The sequence below is a fragment of the Zootoca vivipara genome, chromosome 2 (assembly GCF_965207765.1).
Source record: "Zootoca vivipara chromosome 2, rZooViv2.hap1.1, whole genome shotgun sequence".
In the NCBI taxonomy this organism is placed as follows: domain Eukaryota; kingdom Metazoa; phylum Chordata; class Lepidosauria; order Squamata; family Lacertidae; genus Zootoca; species Zootoca vivipara.
In genome coordinates, this window is record NC_142584.1 from 27,891,084 (window position 1) to 27,907,595 (window position 16,512).

Sequence of the window (16,512 nt, forward strand, 5' to 3'; positions counted from 1 at the left end):
TGTTGGTTCACTGCCCCTCAGCCTATTTCCAAAGGCCCAGCTGTTCTCCCGTTTTGATGACTCCCATGTCCCCTTATTTCTTGGTGTTGGAGAAAACATCACATATGGTTCTCTTTAGTGACGCCAAGGAATTATTCCAGTGACATACAGCGACTCCCACAGAATCAGGCTCTGTGTCAAAATATGTGCTGTTTTTCATCCACTTCATGGAAGAAATCCAGCAAGTCTCAAAACTTAGTGTACAGCATGAGCGGCCCCTGATTCTGGCCTACCAGGTACTTATTGCCTAGAGAGAGGACATCCTTGTGGGGATAATTCCTACTCCCTCTGTTCCCTCACACACCTGGCTTCTGTCTGTGTAAAGACACAACTTTGCCTCCATAAATTTAACACATTAAATCCCTCATCCACACTCAGTGCTCTGGAGTCATTTCCTTCTCTTTGCCGCTTACATTAGGACTCGTGGCTTTCACATACTTCCTAGATTAGTTGTGTGAGCTTCTTGTTTTCCTAGGCAAATGCACCTGAAGCTCTGTAGAGCTCCTACAGATGGGAGGCCTGCCCACAAACATCTAACTTTAAAGAGAGAAGATTAAACAGAGATCTCTTAAGTTACAATAGACTTGCAAATTCACCCCACCTGCTGAAATACTAGATATGCTCTTTAATACAAGTGCCCAGAAGACCCACCTACGGAGCCATCCACATCTGGTTATGTTGCATACAGCTCCTTATTACTTTAATGAGACAAACCCGATCACAAAGAAAGTTGACCTTCCTGCTAATGGCAACAAGCCCATATGGAGTGATGTGGTTATTTCTCAAATGGATGGGATGGATCCATAGGTGACCTAACTCTGTGAGTGATGGAAGAGCTGGGACTCACCAGATGTTGTTGGACTACAGTTCTCATTGGCCCCAAACAACATGACAATGGTCAAGGATGGTGGGAATTACAATCCCAACAAATATATGGAAAGTAACATTGCCAACGCTCGTTGACCACAATCCCATCCCAAGGCACTAAAGGAACATAGCATTGTAATGGGAGTGTTATACTAGATGTCATGGCATGTATTGTTTCTAAAGCCATAGTTCTGTGATAGAGCTTATCTGCATCTCCAATTAAAAGAGGCAAGAGAACTGGGAAAGATCTTTTCTTGAGGCTTTGGAGAACCCCTACATCAAAGTGAGTGATGCTGTGCTGGACCAAAAGGCTGACTCGATATAAGGCAGTTCCATATGTTGGGCTTGAAACTATGTAAGCTGTTAACAGAACACGCCCCTCCCCCAATCCTGTGTATATGGGTGTATAGTTGAACCTGGACCAGGGATGCCAACTCGAATAAAATATTGGAGGGAGGGCAGGTAAGCCCTGCCCCACATAATTGATTAAAACACTATTTCATTGCATAGTATTGTTACAGTCCACCCCAAACACTGTAGAGCCATTTTTGCCCTCAACCAGGGACTGTGCTTCTTTGGAGAATTGAAGACACCGTGGAGGCTGTTGTAGCTTTAAGGAATATGATTTATTTACAAATCTACACCTGAATATGGACGGAGGGAGTCCAGGCCTTACAAAAAGGTCATCTCAAGAGGGTCTTGTTCCCCACAGCAGTGCAGTACCGGAGTCCAACGCATCTCTCTTGCCTTCAGCCATCCTTTTTTCAGTTTTTCGAAGCCTGCTGAAGTCCCCAAACTCTTCCTGTGACATCATGCCCAGTTACTCAGGCAACCTTCCAAATCTCCTGTCTCTGTTCACACCTCAGGGTGAAGGGAAGGACAGTATTCTTCCATTGCCTGTATTGTTTCTGAATGGCCCTAGCCAAAATCTTACTATTTATTAATTTACAGGCTTTTGGGGGGGGGGTCCCCCTAACGGAAACGTCTCTCTCCCACAAGTCACCACGGGAGCTCTTTTTATTTTGAAATTGTTATTTAGAGCTTTTCTGCCTTTTAGTTTTCCCTTTACAGTATTAATATTTTTCTCTGTCCAAATCTCTGTTCCTGCCTTGTCCCGGAAGCCGTAACAAATGGCTTAGCTAGTCAGCCTGGACCTAATTCTACATTTCCTCTAATTTTAGAATCTGGCAATAAAAACCCGCAGAGAAGAATAACTTAAGCATAAGACAGGAAAAAGAAATCTACCGTGACGTGCTTTTTGTTTGTTTTTTAACAAATAAGGTAAATCACGGAAAGCTCAAAAATACTGACGAGTTCCACCTACCCATCCACGCCCCCCACGCCACCGCGCGCAGAAGAAACCCCTTCACATTCACGCCCCAATTTATTTCATTTTTCTGCCCTTGCGAGGCACGTGGCAGGAAGTGCTACCCCCGCCCCGTCTCTGCGGGACACTGCGCTTTTTGGGTCCCTAATTCGTTTCTCCTCCAGTCACGCGCCATCCTCTGTGCCCAGCCCAGCCTAGCCTTTGATCTTTACTCATATATCTATGCAAAACAAACACAAACACACACTTATCTTTTTCTTTAAGGGGAGGGGGAAAAGAAGAATTATTTTTGCAGCGGACAAAAGGTAGCAGCTGCATTCGAGCAAGCGCAAAAGAGCCAAGACTTGGTCGAGGCGGCTGCCGCGCCAGCAAATGCCGGGAGGGCTACAGCAGGCGGCGCTGCCTTCCCGAAAGCGACTGCAGGGCGGGCTCCGTTGCGTCAGAGGGAAACGGGCAGGGCTCCTCTGCTTTCTCCACCCCTTTCGGGCGAGGATTGGGCCCGGCGCGGCGGCAGCACCACCAGCTGCGGCCTAGCAGCAGCAGCAGCCCCAGCTAAGCTCTTTCCTGCTCTCCGACGCGGCGTGGACACGTGGTTGTATGTCCGCGCACGCGGGTCCCCCGGATGGTGAGTGTGGGGCTAGGAAGGGGGGTGGCGAGGGGGGTCCTGGCCTGGGGTCCGGCAGCGGGGAGCGGAGACGAGCTTTCCTCCCCCCGTATTTAGTAAGGAGGTGAGCAGGAAAGCGCTTGGGTCGTGGTAGGGCGGCGGCGGCGGCTAGGTGAATCCGTGGGGTGGATCGGGGTTCTGAGTGGGTGTGGGCTGGGGGTTTGCCCACCTCCTTGCCTTGCCTCCCTTACGCCCGGGCTGCGTTGAAGAAGCAAACCTGGTGCCTCCGTCTCCAGTGCATTAGCCCGCTGCTGTTGCCTCTCGGTTTCTCTGGGCCGGGATGACCCGAACCGGCGCCCAAGCCTCGGGTTCTCATAAACAAGCCCCATATAGATCAGCCCCCCCCCCCCCAGGCGCGAGCGGCGGGGCGCTGAGGAGGTTGCTATCTCTTCCACAACAAGGACTCCTCCGCTCTTGGCTGAGGGGCCCTGGGCACGATCTTCTTGGGCCCTTGAGAAAGCGCAAGGGTGTGGGTGCCCTTTGCACCAAGGCGGCGATTGCGTTCTGGGGCACCTTGGAAGCGGCTGCTGCTGCTGCTGCCGCCGGGTTAATAATGCTCAGCTTGTGGGGCGCGCGCGGGTGTTGGGGATGGAGATATAGCCTGTGTGCGCGGGCACCGCTTGCTGGGCGAAGGTGGCTGGGGCCTGTGCACGGTCTGGCGATGGAGAGCAAGGTGGGCTGGGCTCTCTCTTTCTCTCCTTGATAGACAAATCAGGAGGTGGGGGGCGCGCGTTCTTCTAGATCTGGGCCATAAAGCAGCCTTCACTTCTGCCTCCTGCTACATCCTGTTCTGCTGGCATTCTGATCCTCTCAATGGCCCTTGTTAATTCGCTATGTTCCTTGGGGGATGTCGGCTTGCTGAATCTCCACTGGGCTCCTCATCCCCATGCAAAGAGCTGAGGGTTTCTTTCCCTGAGCATATGTCTGCAACATAGCTACTCTGGGCGAAGCTCGTCTTCAACCATTACAATCTCCTCAAGCATCAGCTTTGCCTGCTTGCTCTTCAATCCCAAGGGCACACACAGGAGCACCCTTCTCTCGCCTCCGTACTATTTGTACCCTATATAAATGCCCTTGACTGCTGATGTGGATGCTGCTGCTTTGGCAAGAGTTAGCAGAGGCCTGCCGTGAATGGTGAGGGATTTGTCCCACATACAAAGCAATTCTCTTACCAGTCAGTTGCCAGCTATGACTTTCCCTATGCCCCCTTCCAAAGCAAGAGGTAGTTTTGCCCGTATAAGGTATTATTATTTATCCAATTTGCATATTGCCCTATGTACCCTTAGATCTTAGATCTTGTTCACAACAAGGTAAGTTGATGGAGCTGGAGTTCATCAAAAGCATGGAAGGGACTAACTAGGTATCTCCATCCTGCTGGGCACACGATGGTGCTAGGAATGAAGTATCATTGTGTAGGACCCATTTCAGCTCCTCTGGGAGAGAAAGACACCACTTAGTGCCTCCAGTGGCGGCTTCTTAGGCAATAACCGATAATGTAATAGCTGTTGTAGAAAGGTTCGATGTCATGGGAGCTTCAGGTGAGCATCATAACATGTGGAAGATGCTCGCTGGATGCCTTAGGAAACCTCCACATTAGTAACTGAAGAAAGTGAAGTCTCCCTACAATGAGCTAGCTACTTACTTATGTTAGCTGTCCCCATCTCCCCTAGATTGTATAGTGCAAGTATTATTTTTGTTGTTGAGCTGGGCAGAATAGTTGCAGCCTTTTGCATGAAGAGCTTCTATATGTACAGTACTTTATAGGACGCAGAGGAGGGTGTTTTAGTAGGACTTGTGTTGATGGAAGCCTCTCTCGTTATGAAGGCACTTAAAAGATGGGTACCAATGTTCTGAATTCTACTCTGTTGGGAGAGACACCTGCGGTTTCTATCGGGGGTGTTCTGCTTCTTCTGTTTACTAGTCAAACCTGAGTTCTGTCTAGGCCAGGCATCCCCAAACTTCGGCCCTCCAGATGTTTTTGGACTACAATTCCCATCTTCCCTGACCACTAGGGATGCACCCTAGCTAGGGATCATGGGAGTTGTAGGCCAAAACATCTGGAGGGCCGCAGTTTGGGGATGCCTGGCCTAGACAGAACTCAGGTGACACAGTAATTCTTCCTTACATTGTAGTGCTAACCTCCCTATCAGAGGAAGCGGCAAATCTCAAGCCTTCCAATTATATAGGTCTTCATAGGGATTGTTTGTTACAAACTATCTTGTGGCTAACATTGTTCCAGCAGTTGGAGAAAAACTAAAATATACAATCTTCCCTTTTGTAAACCAGTTCCCAATTTCACTGCAGACTATTTTGGGAGCTGGGCCATTTTTAAAGGCGTGGCCTATGGAATGCGGGGCACAAATATTTTTCTTAGTGATTTTGGGTGGGTAACTGATTCAGGGGAAATTAAATAGCAGGTGATCTTGGGTTACTGGGTAGGATGTTTATGTGGGAGAAATGGCAGTGTAATCCTAATCAGGTCTACTTGTAAGTAAACCCTGTTTAGTTCAAGGGGGCTTACTTCCAGGTATGGAGTCTTGGATCACAGCCCAAAATAATTTGAAGCTACTATAGAGGTGATTTGAGAGATAATCAGTGCAGGTAGCTGTAGGGCAATTTAATTGACCTGGAGCAGGATCTACTTAGGAGGTAATTGAATTGAAGAGGAACTGATTTGGGGTCATCTGGGGTAGAGTGAAAATGAATGGAAGAGTTTTATCTGGGGTGATTTGGATGGGTTGATTTGTCTTCTGTGACATTGCAAAGTTAAATTTGCATTGTATAGAAATAAAACCAGCATATGCAAACTTGTGTCTATGAACCTGGGCCCCAAATCCTTTAATCCACCTAGCCATAATGCTACTGCTTGACACCTTGTTAGAGTTTTAAGGGGCACCTTCACAGTGAACACTCTTAAGTCCTTGTTTGTCTTCTCAGGGCAGTCTTCTGCGTGTTGAGGAGTGGAGATTGTTGGGCCCAGCAAAAAAAGAGAGGTATGCTAAAGAGGTGCATACTTTGACACTGATTGAATTGCACTGATTGAATTGCAGAAAAGCAGGCCTGCTAGACTAGACTTGGGGTGTATTTATTTTGCAATTTTTAATCCATCAGACTTTCAAAGAAGTGAGTTTCTAGCTTGCATGATGAGAAAAAAAATTGATGTATGTATGAGCTCTGTTAGCTGCTGCAAATATAATAGGGTGTGTGTGTGTGTGTGTGTGTGTGTGTGTGTGTGTGTGTGATTTCAGGCCCAGGGGTTCACTTGTGGCCATTCAAGCTTCTCTAACTAGGCCTCAGGGCTCCCATCCCCAGACCATGTGCCTCACCTGCCCTGCTTCACACGTCTCTCCCCCCCCCTGCAATGTGTCCTTGATCTCTGATAATGCTTCTTGTTTACCTGGGATAGAGAAGATAGAGAAGCGTGTGCATTGAAACTAGCCTACTGTATGCAGGTAAAACGTACTGGCATTTGACACCCCCCCCCCATGTTTTTCTTGTAGCAAGGAGACAGCATTGGTGTAGCTGCTCTTGCAAATTTATGCTGCTTAATCCCACCTTTGGGAAAATGGAATTTGTAGACACATTCCCTGCTTGCCCGATACAGAATACAGTTTGGAACGGTGTTGGAGCATTCTGAGTTAAATGCAGATTCCCTGGAAATGGCGTTTGAAATTGAATTGGTGGTGGCGGCGGTTTTATATATTGTGTTCTCGGTGTTTCATGACCCTTTAGAACAGGCATCCACAAACTGCGTCCGTCCAGATGTTTTGGCCTACAACTCCCATGTTCCCTAGCTAACAGGACCAGTGGTCAGGGAAGATGGGAATTGTAGTCCAAAACATCTGGAGGGCCGAAGTTTGGGGATGCCTGCTTTAGAAAATTAAAAAGAGTGCTTGCAGCCCCAAATGGGGAGACAGGAGTATTGTGAATAGAGATGGAGGCAGGAGGGTAAACAAAGGAGAATATTTGTCATAGTCAGCCTTGTAGGCTGCAGAAGTAAGGGGCTTGTGTGAGAGGCTTGTAGGGGGGAAAAATGGGTCAAATGCTTTCTTTTCCAGCTCTGCCCCACCGAGCAAAGTCCCCTTGCTAGCAGAGCAGCCTCTGCCACCCGCAAGTGATGCACCATGCCCATAGTGGACAAGCTGAAAGAAGCCCTCAAACCTGGGCGGAAGGACTCTGCTGACGATGGCGAACTGGGCAAGCTGTTGGCTGCCTCCGCCAAGAAGGTTTTGCTGCAGAAGATCGAGTTTGAACCAGCCTCCAAAAGCTTCTCCTACCAGCTGGAGACGCTGAAGAGCAAATACGTTCTGTTGAACCCCAAGACGGAAAACCCCAGCCGGCACAGGGGCTCTGAAGAGGGACCCATCCGGAAGCAAGGTGTGCCCGTATTCTGGGGGGAATGGTTCTGTGGGAATGGCGGTGCATGTGTGCCCGGCCTCGCTGACTTCCCCTGTTCTTCTTCCTCTCTGACAGGCGGTGAGCACACATTGGGAGGAGATGGAGTTCCAGCCCCGCAGAAGGTCCTCTTCCCTGTGGAGCGCCTCTCTCTGAAATGGGAGCGGGTGTACCGTGTCGGAGCCGGTCTCCACAACCTGGGCAACACTTGCTTCCTCAACTCCACCTTGCAGTGTCTGACGTACACCCCGCCTCTTGCCAATTACCTGCTTTCCAAGGAGCACAGCCGCAGTTGTGAGTGTGGGGCGTTGGATTGCATGGGGAATGGCTGGCGCCCCTTGGCAAAGCTTGCATGTCGTCTGTCTCTTTTCACTTAAGAGTTGCAGGTAGCAAAGGCTTCAGCTGCCCCCTGCTTTTCATCTCAGTGCCACTCTACTGAGGCTTTTATGAGGGGTGGGCCTGGAACAGCAATGCATAACGGCTCAGTCCTTCATGGTAGTAAAACGGGAGCACAGCGGCTAAGAAACTGAAATCGCAGTGCTTCTGGGTCAGATTTTGCCTGTGCCATAAACTGACCTTTGGTCAAGCTGTTCTCTTTTAACCTCATCCTCCCCATCTCTTGTATGGCTTTTATAATGCCCAGAACTACTTTTCAGGGTAGGGATACACATTATAAAAAGAGTGCAAGTGAAGTGCTTGTGACCACTTCAAGCTGCTATGCAGAAGCTTAAGTGTTACTATAACCCAGGCACCCTCAAACTTCGGCCCTCCAGATGTTTTGGACTACAATTCCCATCTTCCCCAACCACTGGTCTTGTTAGCTAGGGATCATGGGAGTTGTAGGCCAAAACATCTGGAGGGCCGCAGTTTGGGGATGCCTGGTATCCCCACTCCAAAATCCTGCACAAGAGAAATTGGACTCTGCCTCATCTTTCTGAGCTTTGGTTTTCTCACAGCCACAAAGAATCGTGTTCCATTATGCTACAACTCTGCTTGTTTTGCATTGGAAAGAACATTTACTCCATGCAGGGGCTAAAAATTTCTTATTCCGTCGTGTCCCCCTCTTTTCTGAAATGGTCTTGGGGTTTCAGGGAGGGGAGAAATTAAAACATTTTGGTTTGAAGCCTGCTTTTTGAATGGATTTCTTGTATGAGAAAATGCTTCCTGTGAATTTATAGTGCTAAGATATGCTTCCACTTGGGTGTGTTTGGAGAGAGGGGCTTGAACGATGGAGCATTATTTGGCCCTTGTTTCTCATGTTGTCAAAGTCTTGGGGCATCACTTGTCACAAGAGGGGGCTGTACTGTGCCCAGCCACAAGAAAGGGGTTGCATTATTATGTGAGCTTGAGGAGGGGGTTCTGCTTGAAACAGGATGCTGTTGGGAATGGGAAAAGATGGTGTGTGGATCCAAGGTCAAATAACAGGCAGTGCGCCTTGTCCCCTCCACAGAACTGTGTTCTGCAGCTGGCAGTTCCCTTGCAGCCCTGTGCACTCATGCTTGCAGTCAGTGCCTGGGAGGCTGTGCTAACAGCTGCAAAGGAGCAGAGCCAGCATTTGGGTGCACGAGAACTGCTGCTCTAAGCATCCGACTCATCCTTGTTAGAGGAGCGCTGACTCCTAGTTAGGGGAGTGGACCTGAATGGAGGGAAGCAGGTAGACAAAAGATGTCCCTCCAAAAAAGGGGGGGAGGGATGAGGAGGAGCCCTTTGGATTATGGCAAATACTGCTTTGCATCTGCTTGTCGGCTTGATGTCCAGGCTTGAGAAATCTCATGCATGGCTGTAGCATTTTGGTTACCTGACCGTCTCGGCCGAGTGGGCTGCTTTTCTGAGTACTTTATGATGTGCCTGCAATGGGGCTAGGAAGCTATTCCATGCATCTGAGAGTGGTCTGTTCATGTAAGCTATTCTAGCAAGGGATTGTTGATGCTAGCCATGGAGGAGATGCTTACACAAGCGATGGGGTTCCTGTGCCCCTCCAAATAATGTTGGGCTCCTAATCCCACCAGCCCCAGCTAGCACGGTCAGGGGTGATGGGAGCCCAACAGCATCTGTGGGGCCACGTGTTCCCCACCCCTAGCCTACAGGTAAGTGAAGGCTCTGCGCTCCAATTCAATTTGCGTATTGATTATATCAGGGAGTAGCTTTCCTTGTCACTTTAAATTGCCTCCAGCAGAGAAGAGGCAACTTTTTTCTTGATGCTTATGCAGCTACTTCTGCAGATGGTTAATCATGAAGCAAGAGCAGTTACATGGCCCTCAAAGCCCACCTTTCTCTTTCTTTTCCTTTGTCACCATTGGCCAGCAGGTTGTTTATTTAGCAGTGGCTGCCAAAATGCCCTTCTCCTAGGCTGAGCTCTTCTCGTGGCTTTTCTGTCTCCATGAGAGTTGCTCCGCCAGACCTTTGTGACCAGTGCAGCCTTTGCATGAATTCATTCCTGATCTCTTCTCTTGCAGGCCACCAGGGAGGCTTCTGCATGATGTGCGTTATGCAGAATCACATGATACAGGCTTTCGCCAACAGCGGCAATGCCATCAAGCCAGTGTCCTTCATCAGAGATCTCAAAAGTAAGCAGTGGAGGGAGCTTTGTTTTGATGAGGCTGAACAGCGCCGTTATGATGCATCTCACCAGTACATACAGGGAAAGGGGCCAAAGATCTCTTAGTTTGAAGTGTTGATGCGTGCGTGTGTTGGTGTATGCATGCCATGCACTGCACTGCACATGAAAAAGCCAGGTGCGCAGATCTCCCCATTGTGGAGCTGGAGACGTGGCAGCTGGGCGTGCAAATAAATAAATACATAAATAGATTTGAGGTATTTTTGGCGCTCCTTTCGTTTCTTTTAACCATCCAACTGAAGTTGCCCGTATTTAAGAAACTACAAAAGGGAGATTGAAATGCACTCTATGCTGTCCTCATCGGCATTTTGCTTAGTTATGTTGAGTTCTGCAGAATCTAGAAGGGCTTGGGGTTTTCGTGTGTGTGTGCGCGCCTGCTAATAAGCTTCATGTAATTCCTGTGCCCCGGTCAAGTGTCAGCGATGCCTGTTACCTTGGCATGAGCTTGACCTGCCCTGGGAGGGCACAGGAAGCCAAAATTCAGAGTCCTTTCCCTCCATCTGGCAGAGATTGCTCGTCACTTCCGCTTTGGCAGCCAAGAGGATGCTCACGAGTTCCTGCGCTACACCATTGATGCCATGCAGAAGGCCTGCCTCAATGGTTACACCAAGTATGCACAGCTCCCTGTCTCTGGTGTGGGGAGGGGCAGGGCTGTACTTTTTCACTGGGTCGCAAAGAGATGGGCAGGTTGAGATCTTGCCACCTCCCCCTGTTGTGCAAGTAGCTTCTTGGAAGCATGAACCTTCACAGGTGGAATGTGGGTGGGGGAGAGGGGGGCATGCTGGGTAAGTCGCCACTCAGCTAGCGGTAGTGGCTGCTTCTCCTTTACCCAAGGAAGCAAAAGCTAGTAGTCCTCCCTAGGGAGGAAAGCCCTAAGGGCTGCTTTTGTGTCCCTGCCACTGTTGAGGCCCCTTATTGCTTCACTCTCTCCTTAACCCTTGGCTGCTTTTCTTCCCAGGCTGGATCGCCAGACCCAGGCTACCACATTGGTGCACCAGATCTTTGGCGGCTACCTCCGATCTCGTGGTGAGCACACCTTTCACGCCCTTTATGCTTGAAGCGTTGACCAAGTCCTAGTGATAACTCTACAACTCCAGCTTTTCCTTCATTGCCCAGCTGCGCTTCTGCAATGCCCACCTGACTTGTGGGCGCACACAGCTGCCGATGTCCCAATACCGTGAGAGTTTCCTGTGGGCTTCCTTTGGCCTCTGCCCAGGTTTTGAAGAGGATATTGGGAATTGGGTGATTTAGCTGCTTCCCGTGCTGGTTTTGCTAGCTGCTGAGGTGGAAGCGTTGATGTCTCGGATGTCCCGTTGTGAAATATGACCTTGGCAGGCAGATGAGGCCATGAAGAGTAGGCAAGCAACTGTTCTGCTTTCTTTGCAGTGAAATGCTCCGTGTGCAAGAGTGTTTCGGACACTTACGACCCCTTCCTGGATGTGGCTTTGGAGATCAGGGTATGCCAGTGTTAAATCATCGCTTTCACCTTTTATTTCTTTTCAGTAGTAGGCCTAAAGAGGGACATAAGCTGACAGGGGATTTGCAAATGTGAACGGATTCATGGTGCTTTCCTACTTATACATGAGTGCTGTGTGTAGGGAGGCATTTAGTATGTAGCAAGCAAAAGGGGCATATAGGCACTCAGTTGCCTGTGCATGGCTGGTGTATAGAAAATGAAAATAATGGTGGGGTGGGTTGGGGAACCTGTGGCCCTCCAGATGTTGTTTGACTCCCCAACCAACATGGCCAATAGTGAGGGATGATGGGAGTTGTAGTCCAACAACATCTGGAGGGACAGAGGATCTCCATACGCTGGGCAGGAAGAGAAAAGGGCGTCCCATCTAAGCTAAGATAACAGTAGCCGGGGAGATAGTGGGTGAATGGAACCAATTCCTAAAGAACTAAAGAGACATCATTAATGATAAAAATAAAAATAATTTTATTGTTTATACACCGCCCATCTGTCTGGGTTTCCCCAGCTGCTCTTTTCAGAGTTCACCTGAGTGTAGCGGTGACTGGGAGCAGCCGCCGAGACCACATAACACCAGTCTTGAAAGACCTACGTTGGCTCCCAGTACTTTTCTGAGCACAATTCAAAGTGTTGGTGCTGACCTTTAAAGCCCTAAACAGCCTCGGTCCAGTATACCTGAAGGAGCGTCTCCACCTCCATCATTCTGTCCGGACACTGAGGTCCAGCGCCGAGGGCCTTCTGGCGGTTCCCTCGCTACGAGAAGCCAAGTTACAGGGAACCAGGCAGAGGGCCTTCTCGGTAGTAGCACCTGCCCTGTGGAACGCCCTCCCACCAGACGTCAAAGAGAAAAACAACTACCAGACTTTTAGAATACATCTGAAGGCAGCCCTGTTTAGGGAAGCTTTTAATGTTTAATCAATTATTGTATTTTAATATTTCTGTTGGAAGCCAAACAGAGTGGCTGGGGAAACCCAGCCAGATGGGCGGGGTATAAACAATAAATTATTATTATTATAGGTAACCTGAGCTTTAGGTGTGATTTCTGTATGAATGACCCTATTCTGTTTCTGATTACAGCAGACCGCCAACATCGTGCGGGCATTAGAGTTGTTTGTAAAGGCTGATGTGCTAAGTGGAGAGAATGCCTACATGTGTGCCAAGTGAGTTGCCTTCCTCTTGACCTATCCATCCGTCCTGTTTGGTACCTTTTCTTTTGCGCAATGACACCTTTATTTATCTTTTAAAAAAACAAAAACACAGAAGCATATTTCTAGAATGGAAGTGCTAACTTATGGGGTCAGGCAAATCTGTTCTGCTCCACAGCTTCAGTAACTGCTGACTCACTCTTAAAAAAAAAACTGTAGGAAAAAGAAAAGGGAGGGGGACTAGGCTCACCTCTTAGCTATTTCTAAAGTGGTGATTTGGGTTGGTGGTGGGAATAATGAAGCAGAAGAGAAGCTTGGGTATGTATCTTCACAGTGTGGGGTATTTTTTAATTTGGTGCATCTGCCTTCTACTTGAAACCAAGCCATTTCCCTGATGGTTTCGAGGCCGCCTGCAGGGCAAAGGATGCTAGCTTCAAATGCAGGGAAAGACTTAAAAGCCTTCCCACCCCCGGTCTCGTGAGGAGGCAATTGTGCAGCTGCATAGCAGGAGGGGGGAGTTCTCAGGGCATCCCCCGTTTTCACTGAGCCTTGCAACGAGGAGCCAGACTGAGTGCATGCCCACCGTTGATCTTTCCTCTTCTCTGTGACAGGTGCAAAAAGAAGGTGCCAGCCACCAAGCGCTTCACCATCCACCGGCCGTCCAACGTCCTCACCATCTCACTCAAGCGCTTTGCTAACTTCAGCGGGGGCAAGATCTCCAAGGTGCGTGGCGATCTGGAAAGTGGGGAGGGGGCACGAAGACGTCCCTTCTCCCCTGGAAGAGGGTTTGGAGGAGCGTGCTTGCCTGCTGTCTTTCTGACCTCATGCCAAGCCTTTTAAGGGTGGCTTTCTTAAGAGCGTAGATGTTTCCAAATACTGTCAGCCTAGGGACCACTCGTGTTTCCTGGATGAGACGCTGTGTTTGTTTTTCCTGTTTACGCACCAGCATTCTCCCCTAAGAGCATGGGACAAATCCCCATGGATGCTTTCCCTTTTCCCTTGCAGGATGTCGGCTACCCTGAGTTCCTGAATATCCGCCCCTACATGTCTCAGAGCAACGGTGACCCTGTCATGTATGGCCTCTATGCTGTGCTGGTACATTCAGGATACAGCTGCCATGCGGGGCATTACTACTGCTACGTCAAGGTGAGTCCTTTCGTCTGTCGTCAAAGGGCAGCCCTGCCAGTGGAGAGGGGTGCTTTGCACCCCAGGCTGTGGGGTGGTAACGTGAAGCATTGGCAAGCATCAGTGTGGAAGGCTGAACTGCGTGAATGCTCTTCAGAACCCAGCTGGGTTTAAGTGGGTCTAGCTATCTTGCTTGGAATTCCTGCTATCTCACTTTGGCTCCCTGCTGGCATTCGGAGTGGCCAGGCTTTTAATGCTGCTGTCTCCAGAGGTTCAACAGCAAAGAATCCTGGTGATTGCAGATGGTCTATCTCTGGAGCTCTGATGTTCATGTCCAAATGTTGTAAGTTGGCTGGAAGTTGTAGGAGGCAGCCTGCTGGAAAAACATTCTCTTATCTCTAGCACAAGAATTATCCAACTAGGTTTATTGACCTAGTTGGTATTATTCCTACCCAGAGAAGCCAGCCAGATGGCAAAGGGGAACTTTAGAAGTGGGGTGACTAACCTCCCTAGGGTTAGTCTCCAGCACTTGGTATTGTTATCAGTGCATGTGGATGTTGGATTCCTGGCTATCGTGACTTGCAGCCACTGGTATATCTATTCATGAATTTATCTGGTCCAGTGTTTCCCAAACCTGGGTGTCCGGCTGTTTACGGACTGCAATTCCCATCATCCCTGACTTCTGGACTTGCTAGCTAGGGATGATGGGAGTTGTAGTCCCAAAACAGCTGGAGACCCAGGTTTGGGAAACACTGACCTAGTCCCTTTTTTCAATGGACCTTTGATGGTGTGGAGTAGGTTCTTCCCCTCCTGCTGAACTTCTGTGCTGTGTTGTAGCTACAAATCCTCCTTCCTCTTCCCATTTTCAGGCTAGTAATGGGCAGTGGTACCAGATGAACGACTCGATGGTGCATTCAAGCAACATCAAAGTTGTGCTCAATCAACAGGCATATGTGCTTTTCTATCTTCGGTAAGTGAGGCACGGTATGGGACCTGCTGTTGGCAGCCTCTCTTCATGCCTGTTCCTTGGGGTGCCCTTCAATCCCCCCCATCACCTTTCTGCTGATCAAGTGGAGTGGAGAGGAGCAGAAGTCCATTTTTTTTTAATGGAGGGAGGAACAGGCTGGGGTGAACTGGGGGCGGTGATAATAACACGGTTGTTGCTAATGCTGGGAAGACCCTTGCCATTCTTAACCCGTCACTGTTTTAGCAGGGTCCCCAGCTACTTCTGCCGATGTGGTTTCCTTTTCATGTTGCTGTGATGTAATCGCCTAAATATCATCTCGTGTAAATGGACAAAATATGCAGAGGGAAGCAGAGTGCCTGGCAGTGTTCCACAAATAGTAAATAGCAGAGAAAAGCTCAATAATATGTACATTTTAGAAAAGAAAATTTAAAAACCAATTGTGTTTAGACTCTTTCAATAAAGTCTTTCTCAGTGATAAAATGTACATCAATGCTAATGAGTAGCCGCTCTGTCCAACTGTTCAAAGGCCAATATATGCTAGAATACAGGTGGGTTTAAAAAAACACAAAAAACTCTTACTATTCAGCATTTGCACTTCCCCTTTTTGTTGATGTCTTCAGTCTATGAATGACCTCACACCAAGATCTGTAGAGATGTGGTGCTTTTCCGTTGATCATTTATAATCAATAATAAACCCGGGTGTTACATTTTCATGCACAGTCTATAGCTGGCAAAGAGTTACGTAAGTCGAGAGGTTTTTGTGTTTTAGATATTCCTTTGTGTGCATATTGTTTTCTGTTGGGCTTTTTGGGTTGTTTACTGTTTATGGGCTGTGGGAAGAAATAATGTTTCTCTTTTCATATTTTGATCACATGTATAAAATGCTATTTTATTATTTAAGGTTGTTTCCTTAACTTCTCTATTTGCTTTTCTTTTTTAAATCTAAGACCAAACAAATACTTCTGTATTCTTTTGTATTTGTAAACTGTAGCGCAGTGGTAGGGAACCTCAGACCTGTGTCCCTAATTAGGTGCTCCAGGACCTTCCCATTTGGCCTGCAATGTGGCTTTTTTTGGGGGGGGGGAGAAAGCCCAGCTGCTCATCACTTCATGCTGTTTGATGCCGGGGAGTAACTGGTGAAGCTCCGGTGTCAAATTCCAAAGAAATGCTTGAGAGTGCACACTATAAATGTGCAGTATAGTTGTTAGAGTACCTGTTCTCATGGTGGTCTCCAGTGACTGGTAAATAATAATAATAATAATAATAATAATAATAATAATAATAATAATAATAATAATAATAATAATAATTTATTATTTATACCCCGCCCATCTGGCTGGATTTCCCCAGTCACTCTGGGCGCCTTCCAACAGAAAAATAAAATACAGTAATCTATTAAACATTAAAAGCCTCCCTAAACAGGGCTGCCTTCAGATGTCTTCTAAAAGTCTGGTAGTTGTTGTTCTCTTTGACATCAAATGGGAGGGCATTCCACAGGGCGGGCGCCACTACCGAGAAGGCCCTCTGCCTGGTTCCCTGCAACTTGGCTTCTCGCAGTGAGGGAACCGCCATAAGGCCCTCGGCACTGGACCTCAGTGTCCGGGCAGAACGATTGGGGTGGAGACGCGCCTTCAGGTATACTGGACCAAGGCCATTTAGGGCTTTAAAGGTCAGCACCAACACTTTGAATTGGAAACAAACTGGGAGCCAGTGGAGATCTTTTAAGACCGGTGCAGCCCTTCCTACCTGTCGGAATGGATTGCAGAGCGTGCCCCAAATCTGGGTCCGGACGATCTGCCAGATCCAAAATAGACTCACCTTGGCTCATCAGCCACACCCAGTTCCCCATCTTGGCTGTAATGTAATCCTTGATATTGAAGAAGGTTCACAGCACC

General features: G+C 48.4%; 1 protein-coding gene across 4 annotated transcripts in view; it reads left to right on the forward strand.

Moving 5' to 3' along the window:
* Positions 1–2,549: 2,549 nt before the first annotated feature.
* Positions 2,550–16,512, forward strand: part of USP36 (ubiquitin specific peptidase 36) — a 31,140-nt gene continuing 17,177 nt past the window's right edge. The window contains exons 1-12 of one of the 4 annotated variants that reach the window (XM_035104204.3): positions 2,558–2,858; positions 5,835–5,890; positions 6,956–7,274; positions 7,371–7,586; positions 9,749–9,859; positions 10,417–10,519; positions 10,868–10,935; positions 11,296–11,366; positions 12,458–12,540; positions 13,137–13,248; positions 13,531–13,671; positions 14,520–14,620. In XM_035104204.3, the coding sequence (XP_034960095.2) occupies positions 7,022–7,274; positions 7,371–7,586; positions 9,749–9,859; positions 10,417–10,519; positions 10,868–10,935; positions 11,296–11,366; positions 12,458–12,540; positions 13,137–13,248; positions 13,531–13,671; positions 14,520–14,620 (1,259 nt within the window). In that variant the 5' untranslated portion in view covers positions 2,558–2,858; positions 5,835–5,890; positions 6,956–7,021. Of the gene's footprint in view, positions 2,859–5,834; positions 5,891–6,955; positions 7,275–7,370; positions 7,587–9,748; positions 9,860–10,416; positions 10,520–10,867; positions 10,936–11,295; positions 11,367–12,457; positions 12,541–13,136; positions 13,249–13,530; positions 13,672–14,519; positions 14,621–16,512 lie in introns of all 4 variants that reach the window. The other 3 variants (XM_035104203.3, XM_035104205.3, XM_088661496.1) reach the window with 3 other exon arrangements.